This window comes from Nicotiana attenuata, chromosome 5 (assembly GCF_001879085.1).
Source record: "Nicotiana attenuata strain UT chromosome 5, NIATTr2, whole genome shotgun sequence".
NCBI lineage: Eukaryota > Viridiplantae > Streptophyta > Magnoliopsida > Solanales > Solanaceae > Nicotiana > Nicotiana attenuata.
In genome coordinates this window covers 15,974,291-15,990,418 of record NC_031993.1, presented here as the reverse complement: position 1 = coordinate 15,990,418, position 16,128 = coordinate 15,974,291, and the positions used below count along the sequence as shown (strand labels likewise).

Below are 16,128 nucleotides of genomic sequence, written 5' to 3'. Positions count from 1 at the left end.
ATGACAGAGTGGGAATGTGTCTGAATCTCCTTGGCCCCATTATCCTAAATAGAAAGTGGGAGCAAACTGTATTCATCTATAATAATATAATTTTGCATGAAGCTTGATTAAGGGTCACCACTACCAGCCCCATGATAAGTTTATATTATACTATAAATTATAATAATACAGGTACCTACATTACTAACACCACTATCTCAAATAAACACGTTCATATTTTCCTCTTCCAATAAAATATTTAAGAAGCTACTAGAAAAACCATGCAACTGAAAAAAGTTAGATTTCGGAGTGCCTATAAATAGGAAGACTACCTTAAACTTGTCATTCACGATCATAAGTATTTCCTCTCTTGTCAAGTGACACATTCCTTAGAAATATTGCATTAACACAAATACTTATTATTGTACTTGATAATAGACTGCATTTGGAAGTTTAGAATGGGGTATTCCAAAGTTATAGGAGCAGCATTATTGATATTGCTCTTTGTTGATCTTGCTTTTGCTGCAAGATTTTACGGCATGAGAGGAGGCGGTGGAGGTGGCGGAGGTGGAGGGGGAGGTGCTGGTGGAGGGTCAGCCTTGGGTGCAGGTTCAGGTTATGGTTCAGGGTATGGCTCTGGGGAAGGCTCTGGATATGGTGAGGCTGATGGAGTGTTTGGAAGTGGCGGAGGTGGTGGAGGTGGCGGGGGAGGTGGTGGTGGTGGTGGTGGAGCAAACTCGGGAAGGGGTAGTGGCTCTGGATATGGTTCTGGATATGGCTCAGGGTATGGATCGGGTGGAGGAATAGGAAGGGGTGGTGGTGGTGGAGGCGGAGGTGGCCAAGGCGGTGGTGGTGGTGGTGGCAGCAGCTCAGGAAATGGTTCAGGATATGGTTCAGGTAGTGGTAGTGGTTCCGGTTATGGAAGTGGTGGTGGAAGAGGAGGAGGAGGTGGTGGTGGTGGTGGTGGAGGAGGAGGAGGCGGCGGCGGCAGCAGCAGCAGCGGCAATGGTTCAGGCTATGGTAGTGGCTCCGGCTATGGATCAGGGTATGGATCAGGGTCTGGAGGCGATGAACCTTGAAGTATTAGATGAAGTTCGTTTAAACATAATTCTATTTTTGCATATGAATTTAGAAGTTTGTGAAATAAAATGCATGGTTTCACTTAACTTATTTCTGTGGTTGGGGAACTTTGCATGCGTGAGTGTAATGAGCTTTTCACTGTATATTTTATATTTGCATGTTCAATACCATAATTTTCTGGCTTTGGTTAATAATATACCCGTAATGAAATTTTCTTTAGATGTTTTTGGTACAACATTAGTCATTTTTCAGGAAAATTCACTTGTGAGCAGAATGTTATAAACACTTGCACATCATTATTAATCTTTAGTGCTAAATGATTTTCCAACAGTCCAATTTACTAATATGAATGCAGTAATTAGTCATAGAATGGAAGTGTAAATCTGGAGAGAGAGAGAGAGAGAGAGAGAGAGTGTGTGTGTGTGTGTATATATATAATTGTTTCATATATTGTTGCTAATTGATGCATAAGCTTAAATAGATGTTGATATTGATGCCAATGACCATTTCTCTACAAGACATGATAAAGGAATTAAAATAATGTATCGAACCAATCCAAGAAGCCTCATCTCACCTCAATGTAACCTACTGAAAAATTACAACTGTATAGAACGGTCATATATTCAGTCAATTGAATCAATCGCAAATAGTTTTATTGCCTTTGTTTCAAGAGATCCAAGACTCAACAAAATTCATGAACTGCTCTCTTTCAGTGAAACTTCTCTTCTGCCATGGATCAGCCTTTCACAAACTCATCACTGTATAATTGTCAACATAGTTCCAAAATCACCACATGAAATTCCAGTTATCCATTAAGAAAATAATAAATAAAATATCTTGAAATAGAAATTTAATCCATCACGTCACCTCTCAGAAACTCTCGCTACTTTCTGAGATATCATGGACTCGGCCATGCTGATCGCTCTTTGAGATCCTGTAATAGTTACCTTCCTGCAGAAGTCCGGAAGTTTTCTAAACATTTGTATGCTATCTATATACTCCATATATCAACATGCGAACACAACAAACAAATCGAGGAAATCTTACCTGTCTGAAGTACCTGAAATGAAATCACCCCTATCTGATATCTTTATTCTAGCTCCACTTTGCTGCAAAGACAGCAGATACTTAATTAGAACATATAGGACAGGAAAAGATTGCAACTTCTTTACACACCTGACTGATCTCCATTATACTCCTTCCATTCCGGCCAAGCACTAAACCAATGTGCTCATCAGCAACACCAATAGTGACAGAATTGTTTCTATCTTCCTGCAAAACCACCAAAGTGCAGGTCAAAACTGAGAATCAAATCTGACAGGTTTAGAAATTTTAAAAATAAAAAGCAGAATCTTATCCAGAAACATGATAAGAACATTTCCATTATCAGCTTCAAAGCCAATACAAAGAAAAAGAATAAGTTGACTTCAAGTAAAAACGGGTTGCAAATCCAGTCAAAAGCATTAGGGCCAAAAAAATTGTGTCCTCACAGTATTAGACTGGACATTGTTCTGATATCTGTTATTCGGAAATCTCCCTCCGACTCCATTTCGTGGTCCATAGTTCATTCCAACATAAACTGCTAAGAAAATAGGCGGAAGTAGAAGTAGAATTTGTAATCAGAATATGACATTAAAAACAACTTTTAGATGCTGCATCAACTACTACGATGATGTCCTAAATAAAACACCTAATAGTTCGGAAAACATTACAAAAGAGATGGCCATTACTGTAGTAGAAAAGTACGACAAACAAGAAACTTGTACTGTCTTCCCTCCAATAATTCGTTTACATGCCCTATGTACTTTAGAAAGCGCTACCAAAAGAATTGCACAAGCACAGATAATGATTAACACAGGGGAGCAGATCCTATTCCTCCTGGGCTATCACTTAAATGGAAGTATTACAAATTAACGAAATTTGAACAATACCTGCATAAGGAAACGGAGCATTCATGTTCTGTTTATAATGAGAGTCTTCGGCCAACTTATGTAGAATCAATTCAATAGCCCGCATCTGCTCCCCAAGAGTTCCAGTCACTATTACTAACCTATCATGCAGTCCTGGAAAATTGTCATCCTGAGATGATATTTTAATGCCAGCATGAGAGTCTTCAATAAATGCCCTGGAAAAGAAAACCATCTATGTTAACACTAATTTGATGATTTTGTCGACCATCTTTATTCTGCATCTCAAAGTTGTACTTAGAATATAGTAAAACCTGTTCTGTTACCTTTCTCAACCAAAAAAAAAAACAAAAAAAAAAGAAAGTAAAACATGTTTCCTTTATATAATTTTGGTTGCAGATGAAGTTCATGCACTTTCACACTATGGTTACAACTTCATTAATTAAAATAGTCAGTGCTGTCTAAGGCACGCTTCAGAAGCCTTTAAGCCCTAAAGCTAATGCAAAATATGATATGCATTTCGTGTCGCTTACATATCACTTCATTGCAGGATCAAAACGCAAAGGCACGAACCTCATTACTTGGTTTTGTCTTGAATAGAACGACACTAAACAATTTATATTTCACCTTTTTTCACCAAATTCTAATTTTTTTCAATTCATCTGCCCATGTACTGTTGTTTCACTTTATAGCTATCATTCTTGAACTACATATATATTTTTATCTTTCCCTTCAATTTCTTCTGTTCATATAACTCACCCTGTATTTATGTTTTTCGCTTAAAGCTCCAAATAACTTCAGCGCTTCTTTTTGCTTTTCGCCTTTGATAACACTGTATAATATTCCATCAATTTGCAGATGAACTGTATGGTTATTATCCTAACTTTTCTTGTAGGCCCTCGATGTCCTAGGTCTTTGAAAATAAGTGGTAAATAGGAACTTTCCCATACTTTACACAAGAGAAAGTCGTAAGCAAAACATAAAATAACGGACAACTTCAAGCATTTATTCAAAACACACTCCCATGTTACACATTGACGACTTCCTGGTCTAGAATGGGATAGCAACACATTATCCCAGAGATTTCAGCCATGCATACTAAGTTTAAAAGTGACTAAGTTCAAATATTCACATGGGACAAGGAACCCAGCCAGATCAACAAGAAGAATTGAACCAAAGCTTCTAATGGAACGCACAATTTGTTTTAAAGGGGTAATAAACTAGGATAAAATGCTTGCACGGCTCACGCAGTTGATCAAACATTACTTAAAGTGAAAATGGGAATATCTTTCTTGTCAAGGTAAAATCAGCTAATTCACTCCAGCGCAAGGCTATGCCACTGCATACTTTAAAACTGCAAATGCAGATTGATTATTATCATTATCAAAAGCAAATCAAGCATCTCCAGATCAGTAAATCTTTGCTCGGTGGAAGAGCTAGTTATGTTAAATGAGTTATAAGACTATGAAACCTGCATGCATTTTCAGGAGAAATGTATTTTGGGGGAGGGGGAACAAGCAAAATGCTTTTAGGACAAAAAATGAGGAAAATTCATACTTTATCATAGCTCCTCCCTTCCCAATAATTCCACCACAAGAGCTGTTGGGCACAACTAGTCTAACTTTTGATCGCGGATCAACACTACCACCATCTTCAACATAAGACTGAATTGGAACAAGATAGTTGTTTCAATCAATCTGTCAATAACAGTACAGCGAATGGGATTTAAAACATGATATTACCTCAGACAGCAGTTTATTAAGAATAAAATCAACTGCCTTGAGTACATCTTCAACAGGCCCAGATACCATTACAATTCTATCCGTGGTACCAGGGAAAAATTCATTGTTGCGTGACAACTGAATTCTTGCCCCAGAACGAGACTGAAAGTCACTGATTGTTGAGCCACCCTTTCCAATAATTGAACCAGCCTCAGCATTTGATAGAAGGAATTTGACAGATATTGTGTTCTCCTCATGGTCTGGAAATAACACAAACACAAGGGAGAAACATCAGCATTAAGTAAGGGGGGAACGAGAATCTGTGGCATAATCAATTAAATAGTTTGAGCAAATTACTGTAAACATGATGAAAGAACTTGATGCTCGAAATAATAAAACGTAAAATAAAATCGTATACACATTGCTAGTGTAATGATACCAAGCATCTTTACAGGCATAACTCCTAGTAACTGAAAGAGAGTTAGAACGTATTCTTACCTCTCAAAAGCAGCAAAAAAGGCACATTCTCCTTTTAGGTACAAAACCGATAAGATACATAGTCTCTCACTACAGCCCATTAAGCACATACTATCATCACAATGCAGAAAATCAAGTCAACCAGAAAATAATCAGACAGCATTTGACACATAGTTAAGAGCATATGCAAAATATAATTTTGTAATGACCAAATCTCTGAATATGAGGAAAAACAATGTAGCGGAAAGATAATTCTTTTAATGGGTAAATCTCAGCCTGTTAAAGACATTTCTTCTCGCCACAAAATGGATGTAAGATTGGAATTGCCTACAAAGAATTACGCCCATTCACTGTCTGACGTGGTTCCTTTGATCTTAATGAAATTGCTGCTACTAAGGTAAGACATTTGGCATAAAAGAGAGTGACTAGGAGAACAAGAAAATTATTATTAGCAATGATGGTACTGAACCTACTAGGTTGCTTAACTTGTAGCTTTTGTACATACTTGAACCTCCTTGTTGCCTCCTTTAGCGACACAACACTATTCTGACTTATCAAGAGGGGGGAGGAATAGTAAGAGACGCATCACCAAGGTGCATTGCCGCATCAAAAGATAGTTCTTTTCCCATGGGTATATAGTTGATAATGGTAACAATGCAGCTCTGCTACACAACTAGATGTGAGACGGGCTTTCGAGATCAAGCACCTTTTTTGTTTAGTATTTCCGGAAGCAAAAACTTCTCCTCCAATCCATAGTGTAATGTGTTTGAAAAGACAATATTACTCTTTGGAAATTAATAATGACCTCATTAATAGCGGCACATATGTAGAATGTCAAGGCTCCATGTAAAGAATCAAAATGCAATGAAGCTCAGTGAGATACACTATGTGACAAGGATCAAATCTTTGTCACATAGTGTGTGTTTTTTAATCAGAAACACCATGTAACCAGGATTGCAGCTCTCTCAGCTAAATCTGAAGATGAAAAATGAAAAATGAGCCTTTACCTCAAGACATAGGAGAGGTCATGCCCTTCAAAAAAGTTATCATAATATCTTTTATAGAAGTTAAGGCTTCCTTCCAACAGAAACAAAAAAAAATTAATTATACCAAGAAATGCTTCTCAAGTTAATTAATATAACTAAGCTAGCCAAAACTGTTTTCATCTCAAGAGAACAAACAGGCACACTGCACAGAAATGAAAGAAGCGCCAAGACATCTGGTTGAAAAGCTCAGACTTCAGTCCAGTAAATACCAAGCTTACTAGTCTCATTCTAAAGGGTCCACCTCACAAACAGAATATTGAGAATGCAACAAAACTATGCAGATATGTACTGTATGCAGGGAAGTACTTATGATGGTTGAACCAAACATCCCATCATTAACTCATAAACTGTCCACAAACTTGCAAGCTTCAATTATCCTTATGGAGTGCTTGGCTTGAAGCCCAATCATTTTGAATTTAGTTTATCGAAATTGAAGGCAAAAATAAAATCTGTTTTTTACATCATTTTTTTTTTTGTAATTCTAAAAGTGAAAGACAGAAGGGGAGCCTTGGCGTAACTGGTAAAGTTGTTGCCATGTGACCAGGAGGTCACGGGTTCAAGCCGTGGAAACAGCCTCTTGCAAAAAATGCAGGGTAAGGTTGCGTACAATAGACCCTTGTGGTCTGGCCCTTCCCTGGCCCCCGCACATAACGGGAGCTTAGTGCACCAAGCTGCCCTTTTTTTAAAATTGAAAGACAGTCCCCTTTTCTTATTTACTTCCTAAATTTCTAATGATCCTTTTTTTTTTTTTTTTTAGGGGGGGGGGGGGGGGGTGGGGGGGGGGGTCAGTAGGTTGTCGATTGTTTGGATCTGATGGCCGAAAAATCCACCCCGTTCAATCATACTGTTCGACATGGACATGCCGAAGCTGAATATCATCAAATTAAAAGAATGTCAGAAGATTGAGAAATCTGATCCTCATCATCCTAATTCCACATGACCCATGACAAAATGGAGACCTCTTCCTAAGGATATGGACCTTAGGGTTCACTTCAATGACAAAAGGGATACTCAACACCTTCAGAATAGATACAGGACAACACCAATGTGTCCCATGTCAGCATGCTCAACATCAAATTATCCCAAAATATCTTGTACAAGCTATTGCAAAATAGCAACCTCGGGAAATTGAAGTGAAGAACGTTAGCCCTCCTATAAAGCATATTTTCTAGCAATGAATGTATGCACAAACGTCCGAGCAGGCACTTCTGCCTATTCAGTCAACTTTGGCAGCAATACTGCGTGAAAGAATTTGATTACCTAGTCCACTTGTATCTGATCAGGTTCTACTTACTCAAGGTACTTTGCATGACCATATTACCTTTGGTCCTAACTGCTATACATAATATTTTTTTTATGATACTGAAGTGGAATCTGAGGATATGGATGTTCAAGACAAATGTAACATATCCCCGCATCCCTGTTATTCCATCTATGTTCCAAAGTGAAGATCTTTCTCCTAACACTTACGCAGCAATTAGTCAGTATGCACACCCTTAGGAAGAATTGTTTTGCTTAGAATCCAATAGAACATTCATACAACTTTTCAACATTGTCTTGAGGAGGTAGGCAGCCAACTTCAACTGGATTGTTCTCTGAATGTTCCTATATTTTTTTAAAACGTGGCCTAGGAGAAAGAAAAGAAACTCATCTTGATATGACTCATTCAATCTTTTATATTTAGTTTTGGAACTCTTTTGTATTACTATGGGTAGTCAATAATATTTTTTTCATGACAGTGGTATCTTGGCCAGCTTGCACGCACCTCTACTATTCCACCGGACCTGCGCGCACCTCGACTATTCCACCGGGTAGCTGCTACCTCCCACAGCACAGGTACCGGATAACTCTAACCACTAAGCTTAGGCAAATGGGAAGAAATTCCTTATTCCAAAGCTTGTACCCACTTCATTGTCCACAATGCCACACCCTTGAGTGCACTATGGCTAGTCTATAATCTAAAGGCCAATCCCAAAATATTTCTACCTTATACATTTTATGTTTCCTATATCTTAACTTAGTTAGGTTAGATCGAACGTGCTACCTACCTCACGCATTGCTTCTAATTTCTTTATCATTTAACATAAAGCAGCCACCTTTGTTTTTGAAAAAAGGAGGGATCATTGCACTTTCGATACCTCAGTTATTGGTAAATTCTCATTTTGGTCCTTGTGATATTTCAATGTGCATATATTACCTTGAATTTGTTAAAATGTGTTTTTGGTCCCTTCACAAAGAAATTCGTTAAATTTATTTCACTGTGCATATATTAGCTTGAATTTATTAAAATGTATGTTTTTAATTAATTTAACAGTTAATAATTGTTAAATTTGTGAAGATTCATTATCAGAAGAATCAAAAATGCACATTTCAATTAATTGAAGGTCAAATGTGCTTAACCAGATATCACAAGCATCAGAATCAAAATTTGTCCGTATTTAAAGGACTAAAAGCGCAAATACCCCACAAAAATTCTAAACGAACTTGCTCCTGTTGCAAGTTCACATAGTCTCAGCCGAAAATAGTCAACAATTTGCAAAATCAGAATCTAAAACCGCATTATTAATAAAATTAAACTAAAACTAAACAACATAGAGTAGATCCGAAACCTGAAGAAGAAGGAGGAGGAGAGAGAGATTTGCGAGGCGAAGAAGAGTGCTCCTGCAGACCTTCAGTAGACGAATTGTAGTCAGATTGTGCTCCTCCTTCCATTGCCATTATTATCAGTATAAATTATGTGTATACAAATATAGAAAGTATAGAGAATATATGGAGAAGCAGAAGCCGAAGATGTGATTATGTAAATATCTCTTACATATGAAGTAGAGAGAGAGTGGAAGCATATGCTAAGGAAGTGTTAATATAAAGAAAGTTCAACAGGAATTGAAGAATAGACTTTTGTTTTTTGTTTTTTTTTTTTTAATGCCGTGAAAGCCGCCTATTTTGGACTAAAAAATTATTTTGGCTTCTTTTTCTTTTTCTTTTTTCTTTTTTTGCATCTTTTTTTTTTTTTTTTTTTGCCACGATAACCGGAGGTTAATATGGGGGACCGGGCTAGCCCACTCCGGTCCACATGGGCTTTAGCAATTGACGGGTCGAGCTGGCTAGTCCACCACTTTGACGGGCCTTAAAAAATGAGCTCACCCCAACCTCATTTTTTAACATATAATTTTATATTTTTTCTTTAAGTTCTAACCTAAAAAAAATATTAAAAGTTAAAAAAATCTTATTGAAAAATTTCACAAAACTTAATAAATTTTTATATTGTTCCAATATATTATCATAATAAACACTAAAAAGGTAAAAGACAAGATTATATTTCATTCACTAAAAGTCAAAACTCGCAAAACTATTCAAAAGAACGTCCATGACGCTTATGGGATATCCACCACATCATCTTCATCAAACGCATTTGAATCCGCTTGTGAGAAGGTTGTCTTAGCATATTCACTTTCATCTACATCTACAATTCGTATGCAATGTTAATTAGTTAAATATTAAGAATAATTAAATTTTTAAACCCAATTGATATTTTAAGACTTTGATATTTTAATATGATGAGATTAATAAACTCTATGCTTGGGATATTCTTCTTGATATTTTTTGTGTCATATATTTTTGAGAAATTTTCATAAAGCACTATCTTTTAGTAGTAATTAGCCATTTATAGATACCATTTGCTATATTACGGATTATAGATACCTTTTTATGTGGTTATAAGATGTATTTGATGTATTTAAGCTATTGTATTCATGAATACAGTAGCAAAAATAGGCGTGAATCAGGGAAGTCCAGCTAATCAGTTGTTGTATTCGAGTGTATTCGACTGTATTCATGGAGTGAAACATGGGATTACAGCTGGACAGATTATTTATTCGACTGTATTCACGGCGTGAAATAGGGGATTACACTGTTTTTAAAACGGAAAGTGAATCAATTAACATAATAGACTCCTAATATAACTCAACAAACTCAATTATAACACACAAATTTTTGTATTTTCAGTTATGAAAAAGATTCTCAACGGAAAAATACCCAAAAATATAGCAATCTTCAGAGAAATTATATAATACATCTGAATACATAAATTATATTAATTAAAAAAAATTATGAATACATTCATGGCATATAGCGAGACAGTGAATACAATGAAATACATAGAATACAGCGGGATACATTGAAATACAATGAGAAAAAAAAACAGTGAATACAATGAAATACATGGAATACAACGAGATACATTGAATTACAATGAAAAAAAGACAATGAATACAATGAAATACATGAAAATACATCGAAATATATAATAGAAAATCAATTTGCTCAGCCCCAAACTCCATCGTCTTTGTTCAAGAACAAACCCTAATTTCCGGCGAATCCGCCGTTCACCAAAAGCCGGTAGTGAGGACCAACCGAATTAAAAGAGCTCAGGATTTTAAAAGAATCAAAATAGGACCATCAGGATATATGAAATAACTTCATGAACAATGTAGTTATGGCCTTGAACCAGAGTCTACTATCCACGTGCATCCATGAAGATGGGTCGATATTTGCTAGTGAAGAATCAGTGCATCCATTATATGTCGGCGGTTGCTGCTGTTGGTGAGAAACTAACCGGATTAAATGTTCCATAGATTTTAAACCGGCTGAAGCAGAGAGTGAACCTGCTCTAAAGCGGGCTTTGCGCAAATTCGGTGGAAGGAGGAGGAGATCGGAAATTTTAATGGGATGTGGGAAGAGAATGGGATGTATCAAAGTAGAGAGAGAAAGAAAAAAGTGTAACTGATTAGCGTATTTAGTGGCTTAGGGCAAGGAGGTAACCAAAATTAAATATTTTGCTATAAACCTTAAAAGGTATCTATAGAATATAATTTTTTTAAATGATATTTATTTAAAATAAATAAGGTGTTAACCTTTGCTATAGGAGGTAAAAATTCCTATATTTTTTTATATTTTAAATACATAATTTTATTAGGCCCACGGACCGACTAGTCCAGCCTCAATCAAGCCTCATGTGCCACGGGCTTGCTCGGGCCAGGCTTAAAAACATCATTCTTAAATGGGCTCCAAAAATCCTAGCTCAACTCTGCTAAATCACGGGTTAGACTGGGTTGGGCAAGCCCATATTGACGGCTCTAGAAAACCTTATGTACAACAATTTACTTCAAAGTACTCTATCTGATTTTTCTTTTCTTACACAATTATATCAAGTGAATTTGTAGGCTACAGTAGTCAAGTTGTCATTGGATTTGAACTCGTGTAATTATGGTTAATAATTTTGTAGACAGTCTTCTTAAATTATTTTGAACAAGCCTAAATAACATATGCTTTAAATTTCTCACAAAAATCATATTCGAAATTCACTCACTTCTTCAAGTTTGTTCAACAATAATTATTACTTTACAATCTAATTTTCACTATCCAAATTTTATAAATTAGTACTCTAACCATGATGTGAGCTCCAAACATAACGACAAATCAAGTTTTGTCGACTAACAATCACAAAGTGATTGTCTGAAGAAGCGATACATATATCTGATATATTTTTTTTACTTTTTCAGGTGATATGACTTGGAGAGAGTGAAAGCAGTGGAAGAGAGTATAAAAAGATTGAATAATAATTTTACATTGTAACCAAAAAATACTGGCAATTTTACATTTCGTAGTTTTCTTTTTATAAAATGTAGTTCCTAAGATGTCTGTTCATACTGCATTATTAGCAAATACCAGAGGAACTGTTAAAATCTTTGGTTTGTCAAAAAACTTCTTTTTTGCTCCATGTTTAGTTGGGAGGTCCGCCACCCGATTCTGCTCCTTGTAGCTATGGTTGATGACTGATATTTACCTCGAAAATACGAGTAACAATTAAATTTGATTTGTGGTTTTAAAGATATGTGATTTAGTTCAATACCAATTAATAATCAAGAAAATACGAAGTAGAAGTGAAAGAAATAAGTGAATCAAACCAATATAACTCAGCAGGAGTGACCTCGAGGTGGATTTAGAACAGTAAGAACAATCAAGCAAGTAAAGTAAAGTAAGGGCAGTGAAGCAAAGGGAAGATTTTGATGAAAAGTAGGCAAAAAGTAGAGAGTATATTCTTTGTTCAGTGATTAGATGATGTTACAAATGATTGGGATCCCCTTTGTATAATAGGTGAACCCTAAATAAGGAATATTTTTATTTACAGAAGGGAATATTCTTGATACAGCTGTCTAACCGCCTAGTACGGAATCGTACAATCCTATTCCGGATTTGCGCCATGATCTTGGGGACGTGGCAGGAATCTAGCTATTCTGTTACAAATCCATAACGGTACTATTTCGGGATCGAGCATACTTGCCCCCGGTGCTCTTCGTACTCCTATCTCCGGTTATCGCATTCTGTCTTCGAACTCGAGTATGGTCCACCGGGCTCGAACTCGACTTTGCCCGGACTCGGGCTTAGGACGGACCCTCGAGTCTATAAATCGGAGGCATATAATTTTGACCGTATACAGATAGTCCCCGTGTTTCTTAGAGTAAGATGATAAGATACGATTCGATCCTCGTCTTCCCGGAGTCTTTAGTGATGACGTCATTTCCGTGACGTAGGCGCTCGAAGTGACTATTATGTCCCGTCGGTTCACTTCCCCAAAATATTGAATGTACGCCAGTATTGGTAGGCCACTAGCGCCGCCGAACCGTCGTTGCTCTTCTATAAATATGAGGCAACCCCTTTGAGTAAAGAACTTTACTCTTTCATTATATCTTTCCCTTCTTCATCTCTTTCTCTAATTATCTGTTTCCACCGCCTCTTTAAGCGCCGGAAAACGCCAGGCTTTTATAAAAATACCACATTCCGACACAGTCTGTATCTTTTAGCTTGAAATCATAGCTAAAACTTCCAAAACGGTCCCTAAAAAAGATAAAGCGTCGGCTTCTTCTTCCTCTCAGTTGGCCAAACCGGTGGTGCCGCCAACTCTTGAAGGAATCACCCCCGGCCCTTGTGTAACTAAAAAAGACTTCGGTGTTGAAAATCCCCCCGATGTCCCGGGCCGATGCGAGCATGCATCTCGATATCTTAGTTTGATATCGAGAAGAACCTCGAAGCAATAAATAGGGACTGCGGCTAGGGCAACGAGGTCTTGGTTCAGATCCCGGGCCCCGAGGAAAGCATTACTACCCACGTGGAGGGGTTTTTAAGTGTTTACACTTACACTTTCACACTAAGTCCCCTCGATCCAGTGGTGATCGAGTTCTGCAAAACATACGAAGTCACCCTCGGCCAAATTCACCCTTCCTTTTGGCACATCATGATCATGTTGCGCTACTTTTCTGAAAAGGCCGAGGGATTGGACTTCACCCTCAACCACCTGATTCGATTGTATCGGCCCCAGCTGTTTCGAGGGCTTATCAAGCTGCAACGTCGAGCAACGAAATCCTTTTTTGCCAGTAATGACGAAACCAAAGATCGAGGATGGATGAGCTGGTTCGTCAGAGTAAGGACTTCGGATGTCATCCCTAGGGATAAAATGTCGTTCCCGGAGAGGTGGAACTTTTATCGTAAGTGGGTTCTTCTTCTCAGTTTTTGTTCATATTCAACTTTCATGTCTCACAATGCCTTCACCTTTTCTGTAGCCACTGCCTGGGCACCTCACGCAGTTCCCGACCTCGAGGATTGGGTCTGAAAATTAGCTGCCACCCCCTCCTACGATGAGCGCAAATGGCGTGAATTATCGAGGGGCAAGTGGGAGGCCAAACATCATGGTAAATTCTCTTCCCAAGTCTCTGATACTTCTAATATATTAGTGGAGTCAACTCACTCATGTTTACTTGTGCAGGCATCGGAGATGCCTCTGAAATGAGGACAGCCCCGCCCGGGGAAGGGACCAAGCCTTCGATTCCGAAACCGTGCAAGCACAAGAAAAGAAAGAGGGTTTCGAAGCCTGAAGACCCTCAAGACAAGAAAACCCCTTCTCGTAGGTTACGGAAAATATTTGCTCATGTGGACGCAGATTTGGCCCACGATTCCCCGGATGATGAGGAAAATGATGGTGAAGAGTCGGCGTTAGTGCTTCGAACCAGGAAACTAATCGAGGCCGCCAAGCCCTCCGCACTAGAGGCCTCATCCCGTGGTGAGGGAACCCCAAATAAGGATTTGGGCTAGGCCCCCATGTCCCCGGAGATTGAGATCGTTCCTCCGCCTTCAACAGATATACCCGAAGGAGAGAGTGTGGAAACTCTCGAAGCCAATCAGAACGCCCGAATGAAAAGCTCAGGGCCATGACAACAGGTCACTCCCTTTCTTTACCATCTTATTTCGAGGAGGAAATCGAAGATGCTAACGCTCTGCGTATGCCCGATCCGAGCAAGGTCCTCGAGGAAGATCCCTTTCATGGTTTCTATGCTGGGATTGAAGATACCACCGACCTTAACGATGCTTCCACCATCTTTGAAGAGGCTCAACGTCTCCTTTCTCATGTAAATATTAACTTTTATTGCCGTAATTTTTCTTTCTTTCCTTTTCTTTGACTGACATATCTTCACTTCATGTATAGGCCATCGCTAAGTTTAGGGCTGAGCTGAGCCAATGTGAGGCCGAACTTAGGAAGAGAAGGCCCTGAGGCTCGTTTATAACCAAAAGGAAGAAGAGCTTAGGGACCTCCGGGCTGAATTGGCCAAAGCTCAGAAAAACGAGACCGAGCTAGATGAGCAGGTAACTGTGATATTAACAGGGTACGGTCTTCTTGGCCGTACTTCGGAGGCTAACACTTCGATATCTCAGCTGCAACAAAAGTTGGAGATGATTGGGCAGCTCCGGGGCGAGGTTGATCAAGTTAAAGCTGATTGACATAGGTGGAAGGAGAATATGGATCAGCTTGCTGCCGATAAGGAAACTGTTACAATCCAGCTGACCTCGACTGAAACTCAACTTCGAGATATTAAAGCGAAGGGTCAGTCCCAGGCCAAGAAAATCGAGGAGTTAGAGGCAGAACTTGCTGGAGCCCGAGGTGAAGCTGCACAATCTAAGGCTGAGGTTGAGAAGACGAAGGTCACGGCTAATAAGACCATTGCCGTGTACTTAAGAGATGCTGCAGTTGTTCAAGCGGAGCTGAGGGAGGCCTCCGATGGGGCAAAACGGAGCAATAAATTGACCAAGTGGCAAGCCCAAAGGGAGACTCTCGAAGAAATACACGCCCGAGGGTTCGACCTCACTGAGGAGATAATCGAAGCAAAGGCGCAGGAAACCGATGCTAGGTTTCTCATCTCTTCAGATGACGAAGATGCCGTGAGTGGCTCCGAGGGCGGGAAGGTGAGGAAGATGTTCCCAAGGAGGAGGAGGCTCTCGAAAATATGACCTCCGGGGGTGCGGTTCCCGAGGAAGCTGCTTCCGAGGACATAACCCCGAAATAGATTAGGTTCTTTTTTTCTTTTTTGTGTAAGGGCCCCTTATGGGCGTTGTAAATGTTCCTTTTGTAAAACATCCTCTGTGAATATAAAGAACCTTTGAGTTTCATTTTGTTCTCATTTGCGTAATATTTTGATGGCGTAGTTCAAATGATCATTTCAAGTACTGGTTTAGGCCCAGAACATAATAAACCCTTAGGTTTTTATTGATCAATATAATACTCCTTTAAGGTTTCGTTAATCCTCGAGCTAAGTTTGATTTGATATGAGATCGAGATTTCAGGACTCTTGAGTCCGAGTGGGGTTGAGAGCAGGGTCTCGGACTCTATGTATTTCGGCTTTTAGGTTTTTTAGATTGGCCCTTAGGCTCTTTTAGACGGCCCTTAGGCTCTTTTAGATCGGCCCTTAGGCTCTTTAAGATCGGGCCAACTCGGCCTCTAGGATGGCTATATAATTTTTCCCTCTTTTCGGCTAATAGACTTAGTGAGAATTATGCCTTAGCATTTGTTTTTTGTACCCATTGGGTTTT

General features: G+C 38.7%; 2 protein-coding genes across 3 annotated transcripts; one reads left to right on the top strand and one right to left on the bottom strand.

The window, feature by feature from the left end:
- Positions 438-1,058, top strand: LOC109226012 (putative glycine-rich cell wall structural protein 1). Its single transcript, XM_019390816.1, has 2 exons — positions 438-927; positions 1,024-1,058. The coding sequence occupies exons 1-2, from the start codon at positions 438-440 to the stop codon at positions 1,056-1,058; spliced, it is 525 nt and encodes a 174-aa protein (XP_019246361.1).
- LOC109225394 (protein BTR1-like) lies at positions 1,528-9,075 on the bottom strand. 2 transcript variants are annotated; one of them, XM_019390038.1, is made up of 9 exons: positions 8,820-9,075; positions 4,709-4,947; positions 4,524-4,630; positions 2,991-3,184; positions 2,550-2,641; positions 2,236-2,331; positions 2,107-2,168; positions 1,927-2,010; positions 1,528-1,817 (listed from the first exon to the last, which is right to left on the bottom strand). In XM_019390038.1, the coding sequence occupies exons 1-9, from the start codon at positions 8,926-8,928 to the stop codon at positions 1,796-1,798; spliced, it is 1,005 nt and encodes a 334-aa protein (XP_019245583.1). In that variant the 5' UTR covers positions 8,929-9,075; the 3' UTR covers positions 1,528-1,795. The 2 variants fall into 2 exon arrangements, with proteins under 2 accessions (XP_019245583.1, XP_019245584.1); XM_019390039.1 differs by having other exon boundaries at positions 2,550-2,638; positions 8,820-9,074.

Coding starts and splice junctions, on each gene's coding strand:
- LOC109225394 (XM_019390038.1), bottom strand. CDS start 8,928: ATGGCAATGGAAGGAGGAGCACAATCTGACTACAATTCGTCTACTGAA. Junction 4,631..4,708: donor TTAATAAACTGCTGTCTGAG/GTAATATCATGT, acceptor GTTCCAATTCAG/TCTTATGTTGAAGATGGTGG. Junction 2,011..2,106: donor ATTTCAGGTACTTCAGACAG/GTAAGATTTCCT, acceptor GGACTTCTGCAG/GAAGGTAACTATTACAGGAT.
- LOC109226012 (XM_019390816.1), top strand. CDS start 438: ATGGGGTATTCCAAAGTTATAGGAGCAGCATTATTGATATTGCTCTTT. Junction 928..1,023: donor TGGTGGAAGAGGAGGAGGAG/GTGGTGGTGGTG, acceptor GCTATGGATCAG/GGTATGGATCAGGGTCTGGA.